Here is a 23,042-nt window from a genome sequence, read left to right as displayed (position 1 = left end):
TCCTCTTCCAGGTAAGAGATGAGATGGGAAAACATACCTTCTTCTCTTTATTCTTTGTACTTTTAGCCTCTGAAAGTGATTTGCTTACAGGTGATTCACCATTTCTTCTGTGGGCTGCTGCACTGACTGCTTTTGTGGCTTGGGATGTGGAGGTTGGCAGTAGACAAGGCTGTGTAACGTAGCAAAAAATAAAGTATCATGGAAAAAACACAGAAGGGAAAGGGAATCCCCAACACTCTGACTTAAATTCCTCAAATTAGTAATTGCCAGTCAGGAAACGTCTGGATTTCATCCTTTTTTAAAAATGAACTTCCGGAGACAGGAATCTTTTCCTTAATCACAAGAAACATGCAATACCTTCTTACATAAGAATATTAATTAGCAAGCAAATCTGCTGGACTGTTGGGAACAAGTGAGCTGGATTTGAGAAGGAAACACAGTGCAAGAGGTCTGTATGAATGGTCTTACAAGCAAGGCTGAGCAAGCCCATTAATAGCAGGACAAAGGCACAGCTGAGCCCACCTTTTATACAATAAGTTTTATTGATGTTTTGTCAATACAATCAAGTACTGTAGTTTTAGTTCTGAAGAGAAGGCCAGTTTCTGATCACAAAAAGAGTGCATTTTAAACCAACTTTTACTATGACAGACAGTGCATGTAATAAGTATTTACAAAACTAAAAACCTCTATATACTAGGTTAGAAATGAAGATACTAGAGGCAAATTTAAAAAAAATAGTAAGAATTTGTATATAAAAATGCACATCGTAATGCAGTTTTCATAATTAAAAATAGACATACTTCATCCAACCCAACCTTTTTTATTATTGTGATTGAAACCAAAATCCCATGCGCTCACACACACGACAGAAAATAATCCTTTCTGCTGGCGAACATCACGTACTCAGTACTCCAGAAAAAAAATTCTTCCTGACAGTGTCCGGCTTAGTGAACAGCCTCCCTCATCCTGTGCATCGTTTTTTCTAGCCTAACTCTATGTGCGTGTAATATCTTTGCCTTGCAATTACTGTGTAAGTGTAACAGGTTATATAGCTGCGGAAGGTTGATTATGGTTTATGCTCTGCACATGAAGGGAAAGTGAAATTGCAAAACAATATCTACAGCACTGAACGAGTTACTATCTCGGTGTGGTTATAGTGAGTATTTTCGTCATTGCTTTTTGCCAGCTAGAACAAGAAGTTTTGAATAAAACAAAACAGAACAAAAAGAGATGGAATGTAGGTTAGGACACAGTATAAATAAGTCACTTTGCTGAGTAACAGGATGGAGCTTCCAACCCGGCGCGTGGCTGGGGCGCGAGAAGCTCCTGGCCCTGCTGCAGGTAGTGTGCGCGCGCCGCCGGCAGTGCCGCGCGGTGGGAGCCAGACCCCGCTGCTGGCACCAGCTCAAGTTCCTTGCTGTTCTCCACAGGAAAGACGCTTCAATAAAGGAGACACAGGCCTCATCCTAGCACCCTCCCCTACCAGGCCTGGGCTTAAAGAAAGCATCTGAGCTTCCACTTTTAATTTTAGGGACTCCTTTTTTGTATGGCTCCTGTTCCTGCTGGGAAGTAACCTGTTATGATCAAAACCCGAATGCTCCGGGCACCCCCCTGCCTTCAGGAGTTAAAAACGTCCAGTGGGATCGGACACTGGGACAGTCTTTCAGCTTGAGAAGGTTTCATCTTTACATGAAACTTGCAGCTTTATGTGGAATAAAATCCTGGAGAGGGCGACAGGCCAGCGCCAGCCCCAGAGGGGCAGTAGCTGAAGCACTGGCCTTCCGACTGTAAGTTTTCTTTTTGTGTTTCTTAATTTCAGGGATAGGTGTGCTCTTAAAAGGAGGCCCTTGGATGGCAAGAGGCGGAAACATGGGACAGGCTTAAGGAGAAATACAAACAAACAAACAAAACAGAAAATTTGTTTAAATATCTTGTACAGTCCACCTGGAGAACAATCCCAAGTCCCATTCTTGCTACATTTCTTTGGCCACAGAACAGGCTTTAGGAAAATTTAAGGGTAATAGTTGCTCAGCTGGTAACCAAATTGTTGCTGTTTTCTCAGGGATGTGCCTTTGCGGAGGGACATGCAGTGTAACCACATGTGGATTAACTTCAGCAGCGTGCTACTTGCCTGGGATGAGAAGAATCGCTTTACTGTAAGTGCAAGTGGCAATGACTATTCTACCATGAGAAAATCTGCAAAGCAACAGGGTTCAGTTGCTCCCTTTAGCAAAGGACAGAGCAGCCAAGTGGTCAGTATCCGCGCATACCTTTCCCAGAACCTTGTAGCTCATATTCAGGTCAGTAACATTTCAAGCATTAGTGAGACAAAGTGGTAACAACAGACAAATGTGATTTTTTTTTTTTTTTTTTTTTTTTAACCTAAGTCACAGATTGGCACCTGGAATGGTGCACTTTTACAGGTATATATTGCACTAGACTTGTCATAACGTTGTTAAGTAGATAATAGCACCGTTGTAAAATGACTGAATGGAAGGTTAGAACGAACACTATTTTTTCTTAATTAAAAGGTCCCCAGGGAAAGGGGGGATACCAATGCAAAAGTTTACACATCCCAAAATAGTGAGGCAGTAAAAGCGAGTTGTCCATAAGTGGCACTTTCAAGAAAGCATAACTAAACCTTCTATCAAACCAGGCTAGAAGCACCATAAGCCAGGCTTGCAGTGCCATCCTTGTGTTGTCAAGGAACAAGATGCTCACGAGGCCAAGCAAGTCTTTGGGCTGCAAAGAAACAGACAGGACAGAACTAGCCCTTGGACTTGCCAGTAGATGAATTAGCCCACAAGAGAGGATCGTTGTTCATCACAGGGGTCCCAGCTTCCCTCAGCGGCTTTGGAATAGGTCATCTGTCATCCTCCCAGATACCAATGCCTGGATGTTTTTATTCCTAAAGGTGCTGGGCAAGGAGGGTTAAAAAGAATATTTACTTCATATAAGAAGGTGCTTATGCAAAGTGTTCCACTTTTTATGATTATAAATCCAACCACACTGAATCCGGAGTGAATCAGAGAGACTGCCTCAAAGCACAGCCTGAAAAAATAGGCATCAGTGAGACTGGAACTTGGGCGTCTGATGGTTTGGGAAGGAAATTTCTCAATCCATCATGGATCTCTGCTGCTGTATGGGTTTGTGTTAAGTGCCTAGGACCCCTGTGCTGGTTAGCAAATACACCATCCATTACAACAGCTGTATTTATTTAACTAGTACTCAAAATGGGAAACAAGGGCACTTGATTACAGACCAGAAGGGTCTGGTCTTCCAGAAGACCCTCTCTGGATCACAGAGCAGTTTACTGCAGAGCCAGATCCTTGCCATCCCCAAGCGTGTTCCTGTGTTTGATGTACAGTCACTAGAGTAAAATTTATTCCAAATATGCTTTGCTGAGGAAGTCACTCCCCTCCCTCCATTCTCCCTCCCCAAAAAAGAAAGAAAGAAAGAAAGATAGATGTCTCCTTTCCGATTACCCTCTTGACTCATGGATCAAACAGCATGAAGCAAGGTCCTGCGACAATGGCTTGCGCATTCTTCCCAGTGATTTTTCTTTTTTGTATTAATTTTAAAAAACTTTTTTATCAAAAAAAAAAGACAGTTTATGGCTAAAGTGGGTGAAAAGGAAACGTGCCCAACAGCCGTTATGTGGGGCAAAGCAGGAACCCAGAGAAGGAGGAGTGGATGTATTCCGTGGAGTACAACCCGTTGGCCTGGTCCGAGGGCATTTGTACCCAGACTTGGTCGTTCTCCTTGAGTTCAAGCACGGCGCTGCCTGAGGCCTGGTCCAGGTAGCCCTTTTTGTACTCGTCGTAGGTGTAGGTGGCGGGCACGTTGTTCTTATAAAGTGCCACCCAAACGTTAGTCCCTTTGACGTGCACGTGGTAGGCAAAGTAGTAAATGCCGGATACGGGGCAGGTGAATATCCCAGTGACCGGGTTGTAGCCGTTGTGCCCGTTATACAAAGTCCTATCAAACTTGACCGGCATGCCCGATGCCGGGAAGGGGGAGGTGAGGATGGCGGTGAAGGCTGGTGCGATCCGGGCGGAGAGCTCTCCTCGGCCGTACTGCGGCTTCCCCGGCTTGCCGTTCCCCAGCACGGCCCCCTCCACACCTCCGTCCGGCAGGTGCAGCCCCGCGATGCCCGTCTCGTCGAACACCCCAGGCGCTCCCGGCGGCCCGGGTGGCCCCGGCGGGCCGGGCGGCCCGTTCAGCCCTGGCGTTCCCGGCATTCCCGGGGGGCCGATGGGTCCAGCCATGCCGGGCTCACCGGTCTTCCCCTCACCGGGAACCCCGGGGAGCCCAGGCTCCCCTTTCAGCCCCGGTAACCCCTGCGGCCCCATGGGACCCGCGGGTCCTTGCAAGCCCGGGATGCCGGAGGGGCCCCTCAGCCCCGGCTGCCCCGGGATCCCGCCGTCGCCTTTCGGGCCAGGGCCGCCCGTTAATCCTGGCACCCCCGGGAGGCCGATGAACCCTGGTTCTCCTTTGGGGCCCGTTGGGCCGGGGGGCCCCAGTGACCCGGGCAGGCCCCTTTCTCCTGGCACCCCGGGCTTCCCTGCGAAGCCGTTCGGTCCCTGGTCGCCACGCATCCCCGGCATTCCTGGGGGCCCGCTTGGCCCCACATCCCCTTTGGAGCCGGGCAGCCCGTGCTTGCCCGGCAGCCCCATGGACCCCGGTGGGCCCGGCGGCCCGATGATGCCGGCAGGGCCCGGCTCCCCCGGCTCCCCGTCAACGCCGGGTTCCCCTTTATCGCCGATGGCTCCCGGCACCCCGGGCTGCCCGCGGTCTCCTTTTAGGCCGGGCAAGCCCGGCTTCCCGTAGCCCGTCGGGCCCGGCAAACCGGGGAGGCCGCGGATCCCGGGCTCTCCCTTCGGTCCCATGGGGCCCTGTATCCCCGGGACCCCCGCGGCGCCTGGGACACCGATCCCGTCGATGCCAGGGGGGCCCCGGGGCCCCATGGGGCCGGGCTCCCCGTTGACGCCGGGCCCGCCAGGAGGGCCCATGTCGCCCTTCTCCCCCGGCGCGCCCGGCAGGCCGTCGAGGCCAGGTTTTCCAACGCCGACGGGCCCTGGGGGCCCCGCGGGGCCGGGAGGACCCCCGTTCCCCCGGGGCCCTGGTAACCCTGGCTTCCCCACGCCATTTTCACCCTTCATCCCTCGCTCTCCGCGGGGACCCGGCTCTCCTTTTGGGCCAGGCTCGCCCCGAAAACCAGGCAAGCCGGGGCCGCCCTGGGGGCCCGGCTTCCCGTTGACCGAGATGCCGGCTGGCCCCGGCAGCCCCGGGGGGCCGGGCAGTCCTCTCGGCCCTTGCTCCCCTCGCATGCCGGGCTCGCCCTTGGCTCCGGGCATCCCTTTCATACCAGCCTTTCCGGGGAGTCCTGGGATGCCGGGTTTCCCAATGCCTGAGAAGCCGGGGGGCCCAGCGGGCCCAGGCTGGCCGTGCATTCCCGGCTTCCCCGTGCCCGGCTTTCCTGGGTAGCCGGGGGGTCCGGGGGGTCCGCGCGGGCCGGGCTTCCCTGGCGGTCCTGGCTCCCCTTTGAGGTCCATTGGCAGCAGCGGCGGCATGTCTGTGGATAGAGGAGACACGGAGCTTTACTGGGGAGGAGCGTGCCCGGTGCGTGATGCCCTCAGGGCGTTAAAGCCAGGGGCTTTAACGAATGCCCTTCTCTAGGAATGGGTTTATCTAAACATGGCCACAGCGGCCTCCTGGGCCACCACATCAGGAGGACTGTCGTGAGGCAAGACCTTGGCCAGAGCCCAGGGTATTAATCCAAGCCTTACTCCATCCATCCCTCCGCGGAGGGTGTCAACAAGACCAGCAATTGCCGTCGGCTCTAGCAGCGTTGTTTTGTGATGACCTACTGTGGGGTTTTTTTAGGAGCTGGATTCAAACCTCCTGCTGCCTCGCTTCCCAGCGGCCTCGAAAGCACCGTGGGATTCAGTCGCTCCTGCCTGGGCTCAGCCGAGAGGATGGCGACAGAGCGAGCCAAGACTGAGGATAATCCCTCCACCCCATCCCTCGAGTCCAGGGCCTCGGGAGACCTTTAATCCTTTTGGATTAGAAAGAAAACTCTTGGACATGTACTTGAGACACCGAAGAGGTGATTCGTGTATGGGTTAAGATATGCCTGCGGTGCTCGCTGGCTCAGCTCCCGTGTCCAGCAAGGCAGAGAAAAACTCACCAAAAAGAAAAAAAGCGCTGAGGATGGAGGAAAAGCCAATAGCTGCAAGGGAAACGCAACCTCGGTTACGTCCAAATGAGTCAGCCCAGCTGGGAATAGGCCGTAACCACTTGACATTTAAAGAATTTATAGAGCTCTTTTGCAAACGGATATAAGAAAGAAACTAATGGGCTGAGAGACTACAAAGCCGAGGAGAGCCAGATTACATGCCCACCGCAGCTCAGTACTTAAAGCACAGACGTGAGCATAAATAACTCCTTGAGGCTGGCCCAGGCAGGGTGTCGCTTCCCATGCGACATCGGGAATGGGTGAGAAAGAATAAATCTGTCAAACTTTTTGGGGAAGCTTGAAATGAAGGAAATACTTGGCAGTTGCATGTATGTGGGCCTATGATGAGAAATGCGAAGGGCAGAGGAAAGGACCTTGACATCTGAGGCAAATTTTAACCAAATCTGCCCAAGGTAGATCATTCCAGTTGGGAACAGATTTGTATGGGCAAGTTCCCGGGATGGGAATGGATCCCATCTGGGATGGGAGCAGAACATGAGGCTGCGTGCCCCAGCATGGCACCGAGGAGGAGGCAGGGGGTTCTCTGAGGTCTGCCGGCCCGGCCCCCAGCCTGGGCATTCAGTGAGCTGAGCCGGGCCTTGGGAGCACGGACACTGGCAGCGCCTGGATCTGCCAACACAGAGATTGTCTCAGTCAACGGGAAAAGATTAGGGGAGATTTGAGACACGTGAAAAGAATAACTGTGGCAGCAGCAGGCACTGTTCCCGGTGCATCAGAGGTGGCTTTACCTTTCCTAAGCACAGCAATTAGCTCTGGCCGTTTCCAAGCCTGGTGCCTGCTTGTTTTTCTTTTGGTAATGGAAACATTTTCAGAGCTTATCTATATATCAAAGCCTGACCCACATCCTAGGCTGTAATAGAGGTCACTTGGCTGTCTTGATTAAGGAAATACTTGTCTGTCATGACATTGCCACTGGATTTCTGCAAACCTCCTGCTCCTCACCCCAGAAAATGGTGTGGGAAAGAAGGCAAGGGAGATGTGAAGTGTTGCACTAAAGCAGATTTCTGGGGTTTGAATTCTGGAAAAATTTTTCTCCAGAAAATTATTTCAATGTGTTTTCCCTTTTTTTTGTCTTCTTGCAATGGTTTGAAAAGAATTAGTTTTCTAGGTCATTTTGCATGGAATCAGAACAAGGATCTACAGCTGAGCCCACGAAGGAAGGAAAAAGCACACACACTCTCACACAAGGCAGCGAAGAGAAACGCCAGGCGAGAGCTGCCAACTTGCAGGCAGCCAAAAAAGCAGACGGGAAAACCAAACCGGGGACGTTAGCGGAGAGAAACTGGGACATTGCAGCCCCAGTGGTATCCAATTTCAAAAGACCATGTCTTACCACAGACGCATGTCTCAGAGCTCTGCATTTCACAGCAGCAGCATGGGGTTATGTGTTCCCCTCGAAGCATGAACAAAGCTGCCATGAATGCTAATGCAAAGAGCCAGCTGGGGCAGCGGGAAGGGGAAGGAGCAGGCATGGCCTCCTGCAAGCTCTTGCCTGGGCACTACAGAGCTTTTCACCTCCTGAGGAGCATGGACACGTTCAGGCAGATCCTGCAGCCCCTCTGGAGCTGTGTCCATCCCTGGTAGGGACCCCCGCGTGCCTGGAGGAGGGACCCGGCAGTGCGGAATGGCCGGCAGAGGAATAATCCGGCAGGATGGGAAGTGGTTCCCAGCCACGAGCAGTCAGTAGCAGGTCTGGCCAGCGCAGCCGGATGACACTGCAGGAAGGAGAGGTTGGCTGCTCCATGGCAGAGCCCGGCTGAGCTCGTTCCAGGGCTGCTGCCAAGCCCCGTCTCGTGAGAGCGAGTTTCACAGCTCACAGGGACAATGCATGGGACCAGTGTTATTGCATCTCTCATCCCGTCTTCCATGGCAGCGGCTGCCCTGAGCCCTGCGGGGAGGCTCAGCGCAGGATCCAGCCCTGACAGACAGAGCTGCCGTTCAAGGGGATGGCAGTGAGATGGGAGCAGACTGCAGAAAGAAGCATGGAGGTGGCAAGCAAAGTTTCTCCGTTAGCAGGAGCTAAGGGACCTGGAGTCCTCTTGGCCACGTGCAGCAAGCAGCAACCCCACAGGGATCACAGGACTGAGTCTCTTTTAAAAGCAGCAGGACTTGTGGGCCATCTGCTCTGGGGACACTGGGCAGCAGCAGCCCAGGCACTGCCCAGCACCCGCCTGCTCCCACCTCCTGGGCAGCACAGCCCTGAAGGCAGAGGACGAACCTTGGCTCTGCACTGAGCTTCCCCAAGCCTGGGGAGGTGAAAAGTGCTCCTTTACCTCTGCAGCTGAGGCTGCTGCCCCGCGGTGAACCCTCTGTACCGTCGCTGGAGGGGAACTCCACCGCTCGCCTGCCACAAACCCCCGTCTCGGGCATCGCCTGTGCCTTATTGCTGCCCCGAGCTAGGGTGCCGCTGGCTTGGCTCCCTGAGCCCCGGCCAGCACCCAGCAGCGGTTTTACCTGGCTGCAAGCTGCACAGACGTGGTTTCAACCAAACCAAAATAAAACCCAACTGTGCAAATATCTGCTTAAATGCTTTTAGCATTTTAGCATTTAGCGGCATCTCCTGCCCGGAGCTGCCTCCATGCTCCTGGGGAGTCTATTTTTGGGTCAGAAAAGGTGTCTGGCACCCTGAGGAAACCAGCCCTGTCTCTCACTAGATGGCACCCGCAGACCGGTAGGAGCCCCCCACAGCCCCGGGGCTTGGCCTAGCCCCCCAGGCAGGGGTCCTAGCCCCAGGGCCAGGCTGGGGCAGCTCGGCTTGAGGTGGGGGGGGTGTTCCGCACAGGTCCCCGCTGGCTCAGGGGGTAACCCGCAGGGGCCCGGCACGGCCCTGCGCCATCGCGGCAAGTCAGCTGAGCTCCCCGAGCAGGGCAGAAGGCCAGCAGGGATTTTCCTTGCCAAATTAGAGGTTAAGCAGAGATGGGAGCTTGGTGGGATCCAGGAGGCACCGGCTTCCCTAGCTGCCTCCGTGCGGCCCCGCAGCTGGTGGCTCAGGCTGCAGCTGCCCCTCTGCCTGCGTCCCCCTGCCTGCATCCCCCTGTCCGCCCTCTCTTTCCCAGGAGTTTTAGGAGAGTAATGTCCAGGGGACTCCCGTGCCCTGCCTCAGCATCTCCTCTAACCCGTGGCTGGTCTAACCTGGCAAAGCTTGCGCCCAAACTGCACCTTGCAAACAGCCCAGCACGCTCACTCCTCTCTCTGCCACGGTTAGCAGGCGGCGCTGCTCAGAGGCAGCGCAAGCCACTCCGGCGCATAGGAAGAAGGGAAAAAAAGAAGGAAAACCAGCAGGGAGATATTTGAATCCAGTCCTACCAGCAGCTGAAACGTTCCTGCACTACGCTGGAAGGTTTTGTCTCTGGCTGGGATTCAGGGAGCAGCTTTACAACAGCTGGGAAGGGGGCAGGGAGGTGGGGGGGCTCGTAGCATGCTTCGGCTCCAGGTTTTGCTGTGTGTTTTCTGACATATGTGCTGAGCTGAACTCCTGATAAGCCATTCAGCCCAGCAGTAAATCAGCCACCAGCAGCCGAGCCTTCTCCAGTTTCTCCTCCCAGAGCCAAGACTTCAGCTCCCTGGAGGGTCCAGGTCTGTGTGAACCCACGGGGAGGGCTCCGGCAGCTCTTCCCGAGGGCCAAGCACCGGCCCGGTGGGTCTGGGCACCCGAGCCCCAGCACTGCCCCATCCCGCAGTGCTGCCAGCGGTGGCTGGCTCTGGGAAGAGCACTGGGGAGCGCTGTGCTTGGTATCAAGGAAAGGGCTCAGACCCTCCCCTCCATCCCCCTCTTGAGCTGAAGATACCGTGGTGCTGCTGCTGCCTTGGGCGCAGCGAGGGTCGCATGCACCTTGGGGAGGTGCTGGGGGCTGGCTTGGCAGAGGGATGCCCTGATGAGCCAAGAAGTGCCGGGGAAACTCAGTCACACTCAACATTTGCTGTTTGCAAAGACCCCAAGTTCCTGAGCAGTTCCCCAGGGTGTGTGCAATTAGCACACCCTAATAAGCCCGTGGTGTGGGGCACTGATGGACCCTCCTGCGCCTTCTAACCTCCAGCACCTGTGGGCAGGTCTGGGCATAAAAGGAGCCCTGGGCAGGCACAGGGGATTATAGCAAAGGCAGGGGACAGTGTGTGGGCAGGGGAGCTTGGGGCAGGTGGATACGAAAGGCAGGGGCTGGGCTGGATATGGTGCAGGAGGCCTGGCTGTGTGGAGCAATGATCTCAGTGCCTCTGCCCCTCCATGCGGCACATGTCACTTGGTGGGGAGTGATTTAACACGTGTGGAGTTTCTGGTTGCTGCTCTCTGAGGGAGGAAATGTGTCTCTCTTCTGCTCACCCCTTGCTAGGCTGGGTCTTGGCTCTGGCCTTGGCCATCTTTCCTCTCCCAGCTGGTGCAAAACACAGCCAGGGAAAATGGGATAGGTGGAGGACTGGAAAAAGCCTTGCTGGGACAGCTCAGGTTTAACAGCAGTAAGGGGGAGAGATGGCGAATGCCGGGGCTCCTGCGCTTGGGCTGTGCCTCGAACCTACCGGCAAACATGCAGGAGGATGGGAGCAAAAGGCTCACGGGTCCCCTTTGTGCACTGGCTTCCAGACTGAGGGACCCAAGGGTGCCCACCCAGCCCGAACAAAGGGCTCTACTTCTCTGCTGAGCCTCTCTGTGCCCATCCTTGTCCTTCTACACTGCGTTAAGAAGACCTAAACGGCCCCTCCGTGCTCGGCCAAAGGTGCTTTGGACAGCAGAACCCTTGGCCGTGCCAGGCTGCTCCCTGGGGGCACCAACCCCGAGGGTAAGGGGATGTCGAGTGCCTGATGGCTGTGGGATGCTACGGCCCCTTCCCTCCATCCCAGCAAGTGTCCCAGGCAGCCGCAGCCCCGTGTCATCCCACCTTCCCGCAGAGCGCATCCCTTACCCAGGTACTGCCCTTTGCCTTCGCGGAAGGGGGGTCCCAGGGGTCCCTTCACCATGGGCTGCATGTACTTCACTTGGGCGTAGCCTGCTGCGCCTCCTCCCGCCGCCGAGCGAAGGCCGACCATCATCACCACCACCACCAGCAGGGCCACAGCGTCTGGCAGCATCCTGCTCCCCACTGCTCCTGCGGACAAAGCGACAGTGAGAGCGGGCACCCACGACCCCTGCCTGCACCCTCCGTCCCACGAGGATCAACGGGGAACCCGGGAAAGATCACGGCGGGAATGGGACTCCCTCCAATTCGTCTTTTTCTGGACCACAGGTGCCCTGAACACATTACACTTCCCAACACGTGCCAGCTGGGAGATGCACAATAAATACATGGTTTGTGAGCAATAACTAACAACAGGCACCCAGCAGAGCTTGTCAGAGGCTGTCCCAGTACCTGTTTGTCTGGGGTTATGCCCATGTCAAGCTTCCCTTATATATTTTTAACATATATAAGAAGAAGAGGGAGAAAAGGTAGGATGAAAACCACAGCCCGCTAAGCCGAGTGTTGCTTTTGCATCTCTCAAGTGAGCAGGGTCTCCTCTAACAATAGTTGCGTGCGCTCTGGCTGTGGCTCCTGCCACCGAGCCCTGTCTGCCCCAGGAGCGGCTGGGTGGGTGCTGCATCTCCCAAACGGGCGCTGCGTTTCTTGGTGGGTGCTGGACCAAAACCACGCTGTTGGAGCCCAAGACTTGCTGTTTGTGGCTCAACTGCGGCACTTTGCGGGCAGCAATGGGAGCTCGCTTGGAGGGTGAGGGACGGGAGCCCTTGGCTGGGAAAGCCCAGGGGAGGGCTGTAGCACTTGGGAGCAGCAGCCTCTGCCTTAAGTGCCTGTTTATTTAAAATAAATAACCTCTATAAATATAACTTCTCTCTAGCAACTCTTTTCTCTGCCAGCTCCACGCGTAGAGCTGCAAACAGATTGATTTGCAAAGAACATTTATTTTCGGAAGCTTAAATAACATGTGATGCCGAAGAGCTTTGCTGGTTTTCCTCCTTCTTGCAATAATTGACCCATGGTGGTTATTAATGAGAATTAAGCCCTCTGCCTCTCCCGCCGGGGAGCAGGGGCAGGGCTGCTGCACGCCGGGATTTGATCGGAATTTCCTGAATCGCTTTTGCTGAAGCAGCAGTGAAAAAAAAGTTGCAGCCTGGAGAAAAAACACCCCCCCCCAAAAAAAACCCAAATTAAAACAAAATTAAAGGAAACTTAAGTAAAGGGAAGGGGAAGCCCTGGCGTGGGATTGTTCCTGATGCTACAAGTGCTTGGCAGGTTTTTGGAGGTCTCCAGTGACGAGGCAGCCTTGACCGCTGCTCTCCTGCCCGGTAAATGCCCACGGAGCCAGGCCCCCTGTTCCCCCTGTGCTGTGCTCGGGGCTGGAGGGGACGGGGACGGCTCTGCCGCTGGTGGCACAGCAGACCCCGGACCCTGTGAGGATGCAGGTGGCCACGGCAGATGCTGGGAGAGGAGTTCTGATCTGCCCATCCCGCCGGAGCCAGCGGTTACCGGTCCTGTGCCGTACCTGCCACGGCACCCGGAGGGGAGGCCACGGCTGGGCTCGGGTGGGCACAGCCAGGGACACGCGTGACAGCCACCACCAGCCTCCTTGGCGGCACGGAGAGGGCCTTGCTGGCGTTATTGTTTTTCTGTCTTCAGGGTCGAGAGGAGGAACGCTTATTTTTATGAAGCATTATTTTACAAGGATTTGTTTAAGGGAAAAAGAATCCCATTTTAAGGGATTGCAGCTGTAAAAATACAGTTTCTGCTAAATAAAAGAGGAGAACAAACCCCTGAATCAGCTATTTATTTGTTTTCCTTACCTGGTATGACCCCTGTGCCTCCATTTCTAACTCCCTCCCTTCCCAGCTCTCTCTTCTCCCACCTGGGCTTTATTCTCCCCTGCTCCTCCCCTTGACTGGGGTGTTTTCATGGGATGCTGCTCATTGCTCCAACAAGCCCATGCCGCAGGAGCAGCACCCTGGGGTGGCTCAGCCCCTCGCTGCTGGGTGCTGCGGAGTGTTTGCAAACGTCCCCCTGTCCTTCTGTGAGACCTCAGCCCTTGGAGACACGGGACTGGGGGAAACCGGAGCCAGAGGGAAGGGAGAAGGAGGACAAGGCGATCCATCCGCTTTGGCTCTGGCCGCGGTTTCGCTGCATGCCAGATGAGAAACGGAGTCCCCCTGCTCCGCGCCGAGGTGGCCATCCATAACCTGGCATCTCCAGACACAGGGTTAGCTCCTGCACGTCCTCCCTTCGTCCGGATGGGTCGCTCCACCTGCCCCTGCTCTCCCAAGGGGCTGTGGGGACATTGAGGGGGGGTCTGGCCGGACACCCCCAGGCACATGTCTCCGTCCCTCAAGGAAAAGGGGTCCCCGGCGCTTTGCCGTCCCCCGCGGCAGTGCCCGGCACTGGGGCAGGAGGCCTCACGTTACCCGGGCTCTCCAGGCGGTGATTTAATAAGAATAAAATGGAAACATCTGGAGTCTCATATGATGGATAAAGTGTGCAGAACGTGTCTGTGAAGAGGCTCTTTCATGCCTGAAATCTCCTGCGTTATGAAATGATAATTAATCACAAGGAGCAGCCGTGCAACGTTCTCATCTCCCAGGGCAGGTTGCAAACATTGGCTGGTTCATGGTATGGTGGGGGCCGCTGCGCCCATGATGGCTACAGCCGGGTGTCACCCGCCCATCCTCACGGGGGTCCAGGGGCTGGGAGCTGCTCCGGTATGGCCAGCAGACATCCCACAAGGAGTCACTTTTTTCCCACCTGGAGCAGGGGAGATGCTCCCGAGCCCGGCCCTGCTGCCTGGGGGCACCGCAGCCGGCTCAAAGGCACGGCGGTGCAATGCCAGGCTGGACACGGCGGCTGGTCGGGCTGCCGTCCTTTGGGTGCAGCTGCAGCCCCCCCCGGCACAGTACGGAGTTCGACCACAGCCGCTCCTTGCAGAAAAGCCAAGCCCAGCAAGGAGCAGCTGGGCCAAGGAGAGTTCATACAGGGGAAGGGCTCGAGGGGTCCGGCGACACGCTGGAGCGGGGACGGGGCTCGGCAGCACCGCGCTGCTTGGCTCTGGGGAGGGAGAGCGGGGGGGGGCCCGACCCGGCTGCAGCCGGTGCGGTGGCGCGGCACGGAGACCCCTGGCATGGCTTCAGACGCCCCGCCGCCGCGCGAACTGTGCGAGTGTCTGCTCCCCTGGCAGTCGGTGAGCAGACGTGTTAAAAACCCCTGGCACGCAATGAAAGCTCCGGGAAAAAAAAAAAAAAAAAATCTCACACTTGAAGCACGAGAAAGGAGACAAGAAATGTCACCTTGTTCTCACAGGAGCGCAGGGGCTGGGGCAGCCGCAGCCCGTGCCGCTCCCATCGCTCCAGAAACAGTCTGTGGCTTGTGCTGGTTGGCCCGGTGAGCTCCCGGCGAGCTCCCGGCGAGCTCCCGGCAAGCTCCCGGCGCGCTCCAGGCAGACGGCTCCCAGCCATTCTCAGTGGAAGGGGGCTGCTGCCACCCCGCACCGTTCCCCTCTCCCTGCAGCATCCACGTCAACGCTCCGGGCCACGGCCCTGCTCGCAGACTGGGCGACTTTCCTGCGAGCAACGCAGCCGTGCGCTTCCCCCGCGCACACAACCGGGGGCTTGTTCACTGAGCTGCAGCTGATTTATGGCCCCTGTTATTTAAATATTAATTATGGGCCTGCCAGGCAGGCACCGCGCCTGCTCCCTTCAAGGCTAATTATTTTTTAAGTCAATATATGTGATCCACGGGGGATCTGTGATTGCGGCTGAAGGTCAGTAAAATGGAGAACTTGTTTAAACCCGGCAGTGAAAGCACGATGGGTGCGGGGGCGCGGCGTGCTGCTCGCTGGCCCTCGCCCCAGCTCTGCCCCTGCATCAAACCCGGGGCCAGCCCCCCACGGAGGTTTGCTGGGGTGCGGGGATGAGCCAGGATGGGACCTTCGATGTACTTCAACCGCAGCCCAGGCTCACTGGCGTGGCCCTGTCGCCGTCCCCACGCCGCGCACCGGGAGCACGGGGCAGGGGCACGACCCCTGCAAACCGCGGCAGAAGCTCGCCCTGGGCTGAAGCAAGCAGCGGTGAGCACCTCGCACGCTCGCCCGGCTCAGGAGGACGCTGCAAAGAGAAAGCACCAAGAAAGCAGCCGGCGCGTGTGGGTGGGCTGGAGCAGCGCAGGCTTGGACGCCGCCGTGTCCCATCGAGCCGCTCCATCCTCCGGTCATTTACAATAAAAAATAAAGCAGGGAGGTTTTCCAAGCCCAACACGGGGCTGGACTGCCTCCAGCAGGAGGTAGATGATTTGGTTTGCGCTACACATGCTTTAAAAATAATAATAAAACGAGTCAAAAACGAAAAGTGAGCTATTGAAACGGAGAGCGAGCACGTTGTTTCCGTAGGCCGGGCTGCGAAAGCCAAAGGCATCAGGCAGCAGCTCGGCCGAGCAGCGCCGGAGCGCGCGGGGAGAGTCTTGGCACGAGCCGGTCCTTAAATGCATGACACCTGATCTGATCCAAAAGCTGCTGTACGCGCCGCACGGACCCGGAGCCTCACCCGCCCATCAGCCGAGGGAACAAGAAAACATTTTCCTTGACGAAAGAAAAACACCCCACCCCATCTGCAGACAGCCTCCTGCCATCCCTGCAGCGCCTGCGCGGAGCAGGCTGGGCACGGCACGGCATGGCACGGCATGGCATGGCATGGCAAGGCATGGTACGGCACGGCACGGCACGGCACGGCACGGCATGGCGCATCGCCCTGCGGCACAGCCCCGCGGTGCCTTCATCAGCCCGGTTTGCTGAGGGTGGTTGCGGCGTCCATCTGTATTGCTCTGGTCCAGGCAGGGGTTGCAGCCAAATTAACGCTGAGGCTGGGGGCTCTGTGCTAATTAACTCCTGCTGCATTAGCGACTACTGCGGAGGAAGGCGGGGGTGGAGGGCTGAAGGAAAGGCCACGGACCGAGCTGCTCTGGTAGCCACGGGCCAGCTGGCACGTGCGAAGCTCAGGGCACCAGGAGCGGAGCTGGTGCTGGGGGGGCCGCGGCAGGAGGAGCCCGGGGGTGGGTGTACAACACAAGGCGGTGGGATGCCAGGGCTCTGCTCGCTCCACCGGTTGTAAAACAGCTGGTTTGCAAGCAGCTGCTAAAGAACTTGCCGCAAAACCGACCTGGGTGTTTCTCCCTGTCTTGACTCACCTCCTGACACGCCTGAGCCATCCGCGGTGCGCAGAGAGCGGGGAGCGTGTGGGATCCGCACCCTGGCCCACCGCGCTGGCCAGGAGATGTCCTGCATCGGCGTCAGGCCGGCACTTAGGCCGTGGCAGGGGCCTGTGCGGTGCAGGCTGCCCGTGGTGCGCGGTGCACGCTGCCCGTGGTGCATGCTCGCTGCCCGTGGTGTGCAGTGCAACGCTGCCCGTGGTGCATGCTCACTGCCCACGGTGCACGGTGCACGCTGCCCATGGTGCACGCTTACTGCTCGTGGTGCACGGTGCACGCTGCCCGTGGTACACGCTGCCCGGAGCCGAGGAGCCCGAGTCCAGTGGCAGAGCTGACAACAGGATTGGTGCCGCCGCTTGATCCCGCAGCCACCGGGTCAGGGATCAGCTAAGGCGGATTAATGACCCTCCGCCCGTGTGTGCCGGGAGCGCAGCAAGGCATGAGCCTGCCGCAGGTCACAGCTCGGGGCTTAATCCCTCACCTCCAGCTGTCAAAACTCCTCCGCGGAGCGTGGGAGAGCCCCGGCGGATCGCTGCCAACTCTGTCGGAGCCAAGGGTGCACACAGGGGTGAAGCCATCCCTGGGGAATGGCGGGCACTGTGGCGTTTGGGGACCTGGACAGAGAACTTTGGGTCTGCACTGGCTTGGACCTGGGTCTGGGTGGAAAACCCTGGCCCAAAGCTGCAGAAACGCCGGGTTTCTGCCCAGAGTGCGAGGCTCAGCCCGGCTCACCACATCCCGGGGGCATCATGGTCCCTTCACCAAAATACAGCTGGGATGTCCCCCCAGGCGCACATGGAGGCGAGCAAGACCCGAGGGACGTGTTCCCCCCTCACCCTGGCCCCGACAGAGGGTTTCTGTGCCCCGAGCTCGCTGGTCCCATCCTCCCCCCTCCGCCAGCCTCAGCTCCACCGAAATACCAGACTGTGCGCAGCATTAATAGCAGGGTTGCCTGCCAGGTGCATAGTTTGACCAGTCGGATCACACATGCCAAACCACAGGTATTTTATGAGACGTTTCCTGTTATGAAGACATTTTTGTGGGGATTCATTTTTTTCTTCCCTTCTTCTTCCCCTCTCCTCCTCCTCCTCCCAGTGGGATGGTGGCCTGCCCGGGGGCAGCAGCAACACCGTCCCTCGTAGCCAAAAGACGGAGCAGAACAAGAGCCGAGTGTCGGAGCTGCAGCGTACAGCAAGGACAGCGGTGCCGGAGGGTCCCGTCCCCTCTGTCGCCCCGGCAGCCGCTGGGCAGGATCCGGAGCCCCTTTCCCGGGGGCCAGGCTGTGCGGGGTCCACGTTGCCACATGACCCCCGGCTCGTGCCGCGACCCAAGCACAGCCTCTCGTGCCCGGATTCTGGTGCGGGATGTGGAGCATCTGCCCAGACACCCCGGGGAGGGACACGGGCTGTGAGCCCCAGCGAGCTGCAGGGGCTTCAGGACATCGCTCCCCGAGGGACGCGTGCCGGCTCCGTCAGCCAAAGCAGCCCTGCTCCAGGGACACATGAGCTTTGGTGGGAAGCAGACGGTGTTTACCCAGGGTCTGTGGGTCAGACGCTGCTTTGCCCTCGCAGCTCCTGTGCAGAAACAGCATTTTCTAATGCAACGGGTATTTTGCAAAGAAATCTGCTAAGCCTGGAGGGACCCGCAGAGAGCGATTCCCATCTTGGGGAATTTGCGGGCAAGTGGCCATCAACCGCAGACATTTAAACTTCCAGCCTCGTGCTGGGGTCACTGGCTTAATTATAATGAGCTGTGGTCCGGGCCAGAGCCTTCTGGGGCAGGGGTGTTCAGAGTGGCCAGGGCAGCTCGCTCGGGGGGCTGCTACCCGCACCGCAGGCCGGGACGTACGGGGCAGGGATGCCCCAGGGACCTCCCGCGTCCCCATTCACATTGTCCCCGCCGAGAGCCGGGGCGATGGCACGGCACAGAGCAGCCCGGTGCCGTTGGAGCCCACCGCACCTGCGTGAGCGTCGCGGGGGGGATGCAGCTTCTGCACACGAGTGAACGCAGCGACACTACGGCTGCTCCAGCGCCTGCCCACGCACCCCATGGGAAGGGAACCCCTGTGAAGGGGGATGCGGGTGATCGAGGAGCAGCGGGAACCCATAACAGCACTAAGGGAGCCGCTGCCGTGGGGAGCCGCTGGCGAGGCCAGGAGCTCTGCGGTGGCTTCAGAGGTCACCGGGGAGGACCTTGCCCTAAACTGGGCACCTCTTCCCTTCTGTCCGAGGTCCCCGCAGCAAGCACAGCAGCGTTTTCAGCCACTTCCTTGGCACCTAACGATCCATCGCTGGGGCAAAATTCGGGTCCAAGGATGGAGGGGGCCAGAAATGTCTGAGCTGCTGAGAGCAGACAGGGGGAGAGGCCAGGGCTGAACCCACAGACGTTCATTCCTCAGTGGATTAGGTTTTAAGCAGCGAGCAGCTGCTCTGCAGGACCCGTCACTGTGACCGTGTCCAGGAGCTTCTCCTGCCCCAGACCCCAACACCGCCATCCCAGCCCCTCCGTTCATCAGCCCTGATGCCCGGCTCTCCTCTCACCGCCTGCAAGAATCCCCACGGCACCTCTGGCTGCAACAAGGACCCTCAACAGCAGCACCTGCCCTCCCACAAGACAGACTTGCTCCATCCATCGCAGCCTCACACCACGGTGGAAACAGGCTCTGGAGCAGAAGGAGCACATGGGGACAGCACCTCCGGAGCCGGCTCCCGGTGCCCCCAGGAGAGCTGTTCGTTCGCCGGCACAGCGTTACCACCACGGCATCCCCTGTGCCCTTGTCTTCCCGGGCTGAGCACTGCCGCTCCTCACCAGCACCGCCCTCCGCCGCTCTCCCAGCTGCCCAGATACGACAGCAAATTTGTGAGCTGCTGCGAAAACTCCTTCTCAAGTGTGAAATGCCAAAGAACATAACGCCGGCCTCCGCCCCGCCAGCGAGCCTGGCTGCCCGGGATGGGAAGCTGCCTTGCAGTGTTTATCCTAACAGTCATTTTATTTTAATGTCAGGGGTTGAAATCCTGTCTCCCTGCTTTTGCTGGGTCCTTTGATCTCCGTTTCCTCTCCTCTTCCAGCTTTTTAGCAGCACCCCCAGGTGAACCTGCGTGTGCAGCCCAAGCTCCAGCCGCTGCCCGCGCTCCCGCCCGTCCTTGCTGTGCACGTCTTCCACAAAAGCCCTCCACGGTAACACGCTGGTGAAACCAGCTTCACCCTCGGAGCAGCGTTTCCTTGGGGTTTCAGCATTTGGGGGGTGACCCCATAGCCCGGCTCCTGGCCCCCAACAGGGCAAGACCCCGGTGGGGACACCCCTGGTTGCACCGGCCTCCCCCCCCGATCCACTGGAAACCCTCCCGGCATGACCACTCCTCAGTGGCCACCACTCCCTGTCCCAGCAGGTCGGTCACAGCCCTTGGGGACCGGGTTGGCCATGTGCCTCCACACAACGTCGTGGTCGCTGATGATGGGGACCTGCCCCGGAGCGACGCCGGGGACCCACGTCTGCCCTGGGGATCAACCCAGGCAGGTGCTGTGCCGCCGGTGGGGTCCAGGCACAGGGTACCCCCACCGCCGTGTCGCCAAGCCGGCCGCTGCGCCGTTTCTGGGGTTAGCAGGGGGAAAATATTGTTTATGCTTCTCTAATATCTGCCTTCTGTTTTGCATTTGCCGTTTCTTCAAAGATAGGGAGCCGCCTCTGCCAAGATTCCTGAGGAGATATCCTCAGCAATGCCGACCACGCTCCCCACCGCACTCAAAGAAAACAAATGTCAGGCCAAGGATTGATATGAAATAGTTTAAAAATGAGAAAAAGCTGCCTTAGAGCTAGGTTTACATTAAAATAAATTTCAGGAGCGGGAGCCTCGGCTGCGTCCCTCCCCGGCGGGCGGGCGGCGCGGGGGGATAGGGTTACCTGCCGGGGCAGTGCCGTGGCCCTGCCCGCTCCGAAAGCTGCCCTCGCCTCGGTGGCACACGGCCTGGCACCGGCTGATCCCCACCCGTGCCACGGGGGCACGCCGGGACGAGAAGCTGCTCCCCAGGCACAGCCGGGTGGCACGGGGGTCCCGGTCCCCCGGTTCTTCCCACCAGCACCTCTCCGGGCAGCACGGAGCGCAGTGACCCTCCTCCCCCCGTTTGCTCAGCAAATCCCCCCCAGGGTGGTCGCCAACCTCCCTGCCATCCCCCAGCCCTGCCCCGGTCCCATCCGAGGGTCTCTCCGGTGCCGTGCCCAGGGCAGAGCATCCCGCCGGGGACCGGTACCTGCCGGATGCGGGTGCGGCGTTGGGGCGGGCAGCGGCGGAGCCGGGCGAGCTGCGGGGTGGCCGTGGCATGGCGAGGAGGAGGATTGGTGGGGGCTGCACCCCTCCGGCTGGAGGGGTCCCTCGCCTGCCCGGGAGGGTGACCGACAAGCCCAGCCTTGGCTCCGGGCTGTCAGGGGGGTTAAAGCATGTGACTTCGCTGCGCTCTCAATTAGCCCAGTAAAGAAAATGAGTGGCAGCTTCTCTGCGGACAGCGGGGGCTCCCGGCAGGACCCTTGTCCCCCACTGCCACAGCCTGAACCCTCCCCATCCTGCTGCCCCAAGCACCCCATCCCGTCTCCATCCCCATCCCCATCCCCATCCCCATCCCCGGCTGCCCCTGGGGCTGTGCACCATAAAGGAGCTTTTCTGGCACGGCAGCAGCGGCGGAGCTGCTTACACATATTCACACCCCGGCGAGGGGCTGGAGCACACGCTTTTCAGGCAGTACTTTAGTTTATGTTATTTAATTTAATTTAATTTATGTGAGCTGATGCGAGATCCCAGCAAGCCTGAGGTGTTCAGTGGAAACTCTGACAAGACGCTACCATAAACCGCGCTCCCGCCGCCCGGCCGGGGCTGGCCCCGCGCTGCCGGCTTGGATTTCAGATTTTCCTCTGCGCTCTGTAATGACCGTTTCGGCGGGGCCAGCGCCGCGGTGGGTGCAAAGCCTCTGCAAGGCTGCGCTCCTGGGGCTCTGCAGCACCGTGGGGCTCCATGTACTGATCCCAGTGCCGCTCCGGCTGCGGGCAGCCCCAAGGCCAACCCCCAGCACGTGCCTTTCCATCAGGCCGGACGTGGGTTGTGTAAAATCAGGATGATTTTTTCCCAGAATTTTGTTTGGAAAAAATTTGTCCGACACTGTCACAAGATGTTTCAACATTGCTGAATCAGCTGCTTTGATTTTTTCAATTTGAAATTTTTTTTTTTTTTTTTTTTTTTAGTTTCCACATTTCCTTTGTCTCGGAGCCGAAAGCCTCACAGGGAATTCCAGCACCCCCGCTTTCCTGGGGATTATGCCAAAACCCCCATTCCCCCCGAGCCCTGTGGCAGAGGCAGCAGTGAGTCCCATGCGGCAGCTCTGCTCCCCTCTTCCCCCAGGATTCCCGGGTCTCGGCCAGCCGGGTGCCGTGTCCTGTGGGGACACGGGGAGCCGCTCACCGTTCCCACGTGCACCATCTCTATTTGTCATAAACAAAGAGCTTTCAACCTCAAGTAATACCAGTGTGCCGCTACCCGAAGCCATAATCTTATTACCAGGCTCCTAATTTCCAGTGCAATCGAGTTATCTCATTTAATTTGCTTTAAAGGGTTCCAGATCCCCCTCGCCTGCGCCTGGCTGGACCCCTGCACCCACAAACCATGTTCATCTCCTGCAGCTTCTGCTTTCTCCTGCTTCTCCCGACACAGCACCATCCGGCAGAGCTGCCCTGCCTGGGGGCAGACAGTGCCCTGCGGAGCAGCCAGACCTGGACCGCACCGGGGCAGCCCAGAGGAAAGTGGGATGGATTTCACGTGCCCCAGACCATCCCAGGGGAAAAACTGCTTCCAGACGCAGGTCAGAGAAGGGAGCGATAGGAGTAGCCAGGACAGTGCTGGGAGCAAGCCGACTGGGAAAGGCACTGAGGAGCTGGTGATCTTCGCAGGCTCCAGGGCTTGGGAGCACCAGGACCAGCCCTGCTTCCCCGCGGGGCGCAGAGCATCTGCCTTCGGCGTCTCTGTTACCATGGACCCTCTGCCAAGCAAAACTGGGGACCTGGAGTTCAAGCACCAGTGGAAATCAGTGCAGAATATACAGAATATTTTCTTAGTGGAACTTATTTATTTCTGTTAGAGACGCCAGCCCTCAGACAGACACGCAGCCGGCAGCACTCGGGGCCATCCCCGTGTCCCTGTGTCCCTGCAGTCTCCCGGGGGCACGTTTTCCTGGAGGATGGGATGGAGCCTGCAGCGGTGACGATGCAGGGCCATGCCCCATCCCCGGAGCACCGGGGTACAAACCCGGGGACCAACCCGGGGGGGATGGGGAGGGCTGTGCTTGCCACTGCGGCCGGCCGAGCCGGGTGCTGAGCCGAGGCCAGGGGATGCACTTATTACAAAACCTTTTGTTTAGGCTTCAAGCTGGAAAAACATTCAGCTCCTCTTTTCCAAGCAGTTTTTCTCTGGGCTGTGTCATGCGGGAACCTCCCTCTGTCCCCTCTCAGGACCCACTGCCCAAAGAGGGGCTCATCCTGCCCAAGGCCATGCAGGCCACCGGCGGCACGGCACTGAGCCCGGCAAAGACCCCCTCGCCTCTGCATGGGGGCACCCCTTGTTTGGGCAACAGGTACCAGG

General features: G+C 58.0%; 1 protein-coding gene across 1 annotated transcript in view; it reads right to left on the bottom strand.

Moving 5' to 3' along the window:
* Positions 1–523: 523 nt before the first annotated feature.
* The window catches only part of COL8A2 (collagen type VIII alpha 2 chain), a 35,001-nt gene continuing 12,482 nt past the window's right edge, over positions 524–23,042 (bottom strand). The window contains exons 2-3 of the mRNA XM_069802882.1: positions 11,155–11,337; positions 524–5,575 (exon numbers count right to left, since the gene is read on the bottom strand). Of these exons, the coding sequence (XP_069658983.1) occupies positions 3,654–5,575; positions 11,155–11,320 (2,088 nt within the window). The 5' untranslated portion in view covers positions 11,321–11,337 and the 3' untranslated portion in view covers positions 524–3,653. The remainder of the gene's footprint in view (positions 5,576–11,154; positions 11,338–23,042) is intronic.

The sequence above is a fragment of the Haliaeetus albicilla genome, chromosome 16 (assembly GCF_947461875.1).
Source record: "Haliaeetus albicilla chromosome 16, bHalAlb1.1, whole genome shotgun sequence".
NCBI lineage: Eukaryota > Metazoa > Chordata > Aves > Accipitriformes > Accipitridae > Haliaeetus > Haliaeetus albicilla.
Note: the sequence above shows the minus strand (reverse complement) of the source record. Positions and strands in the feature narration are given on the sequence as shown.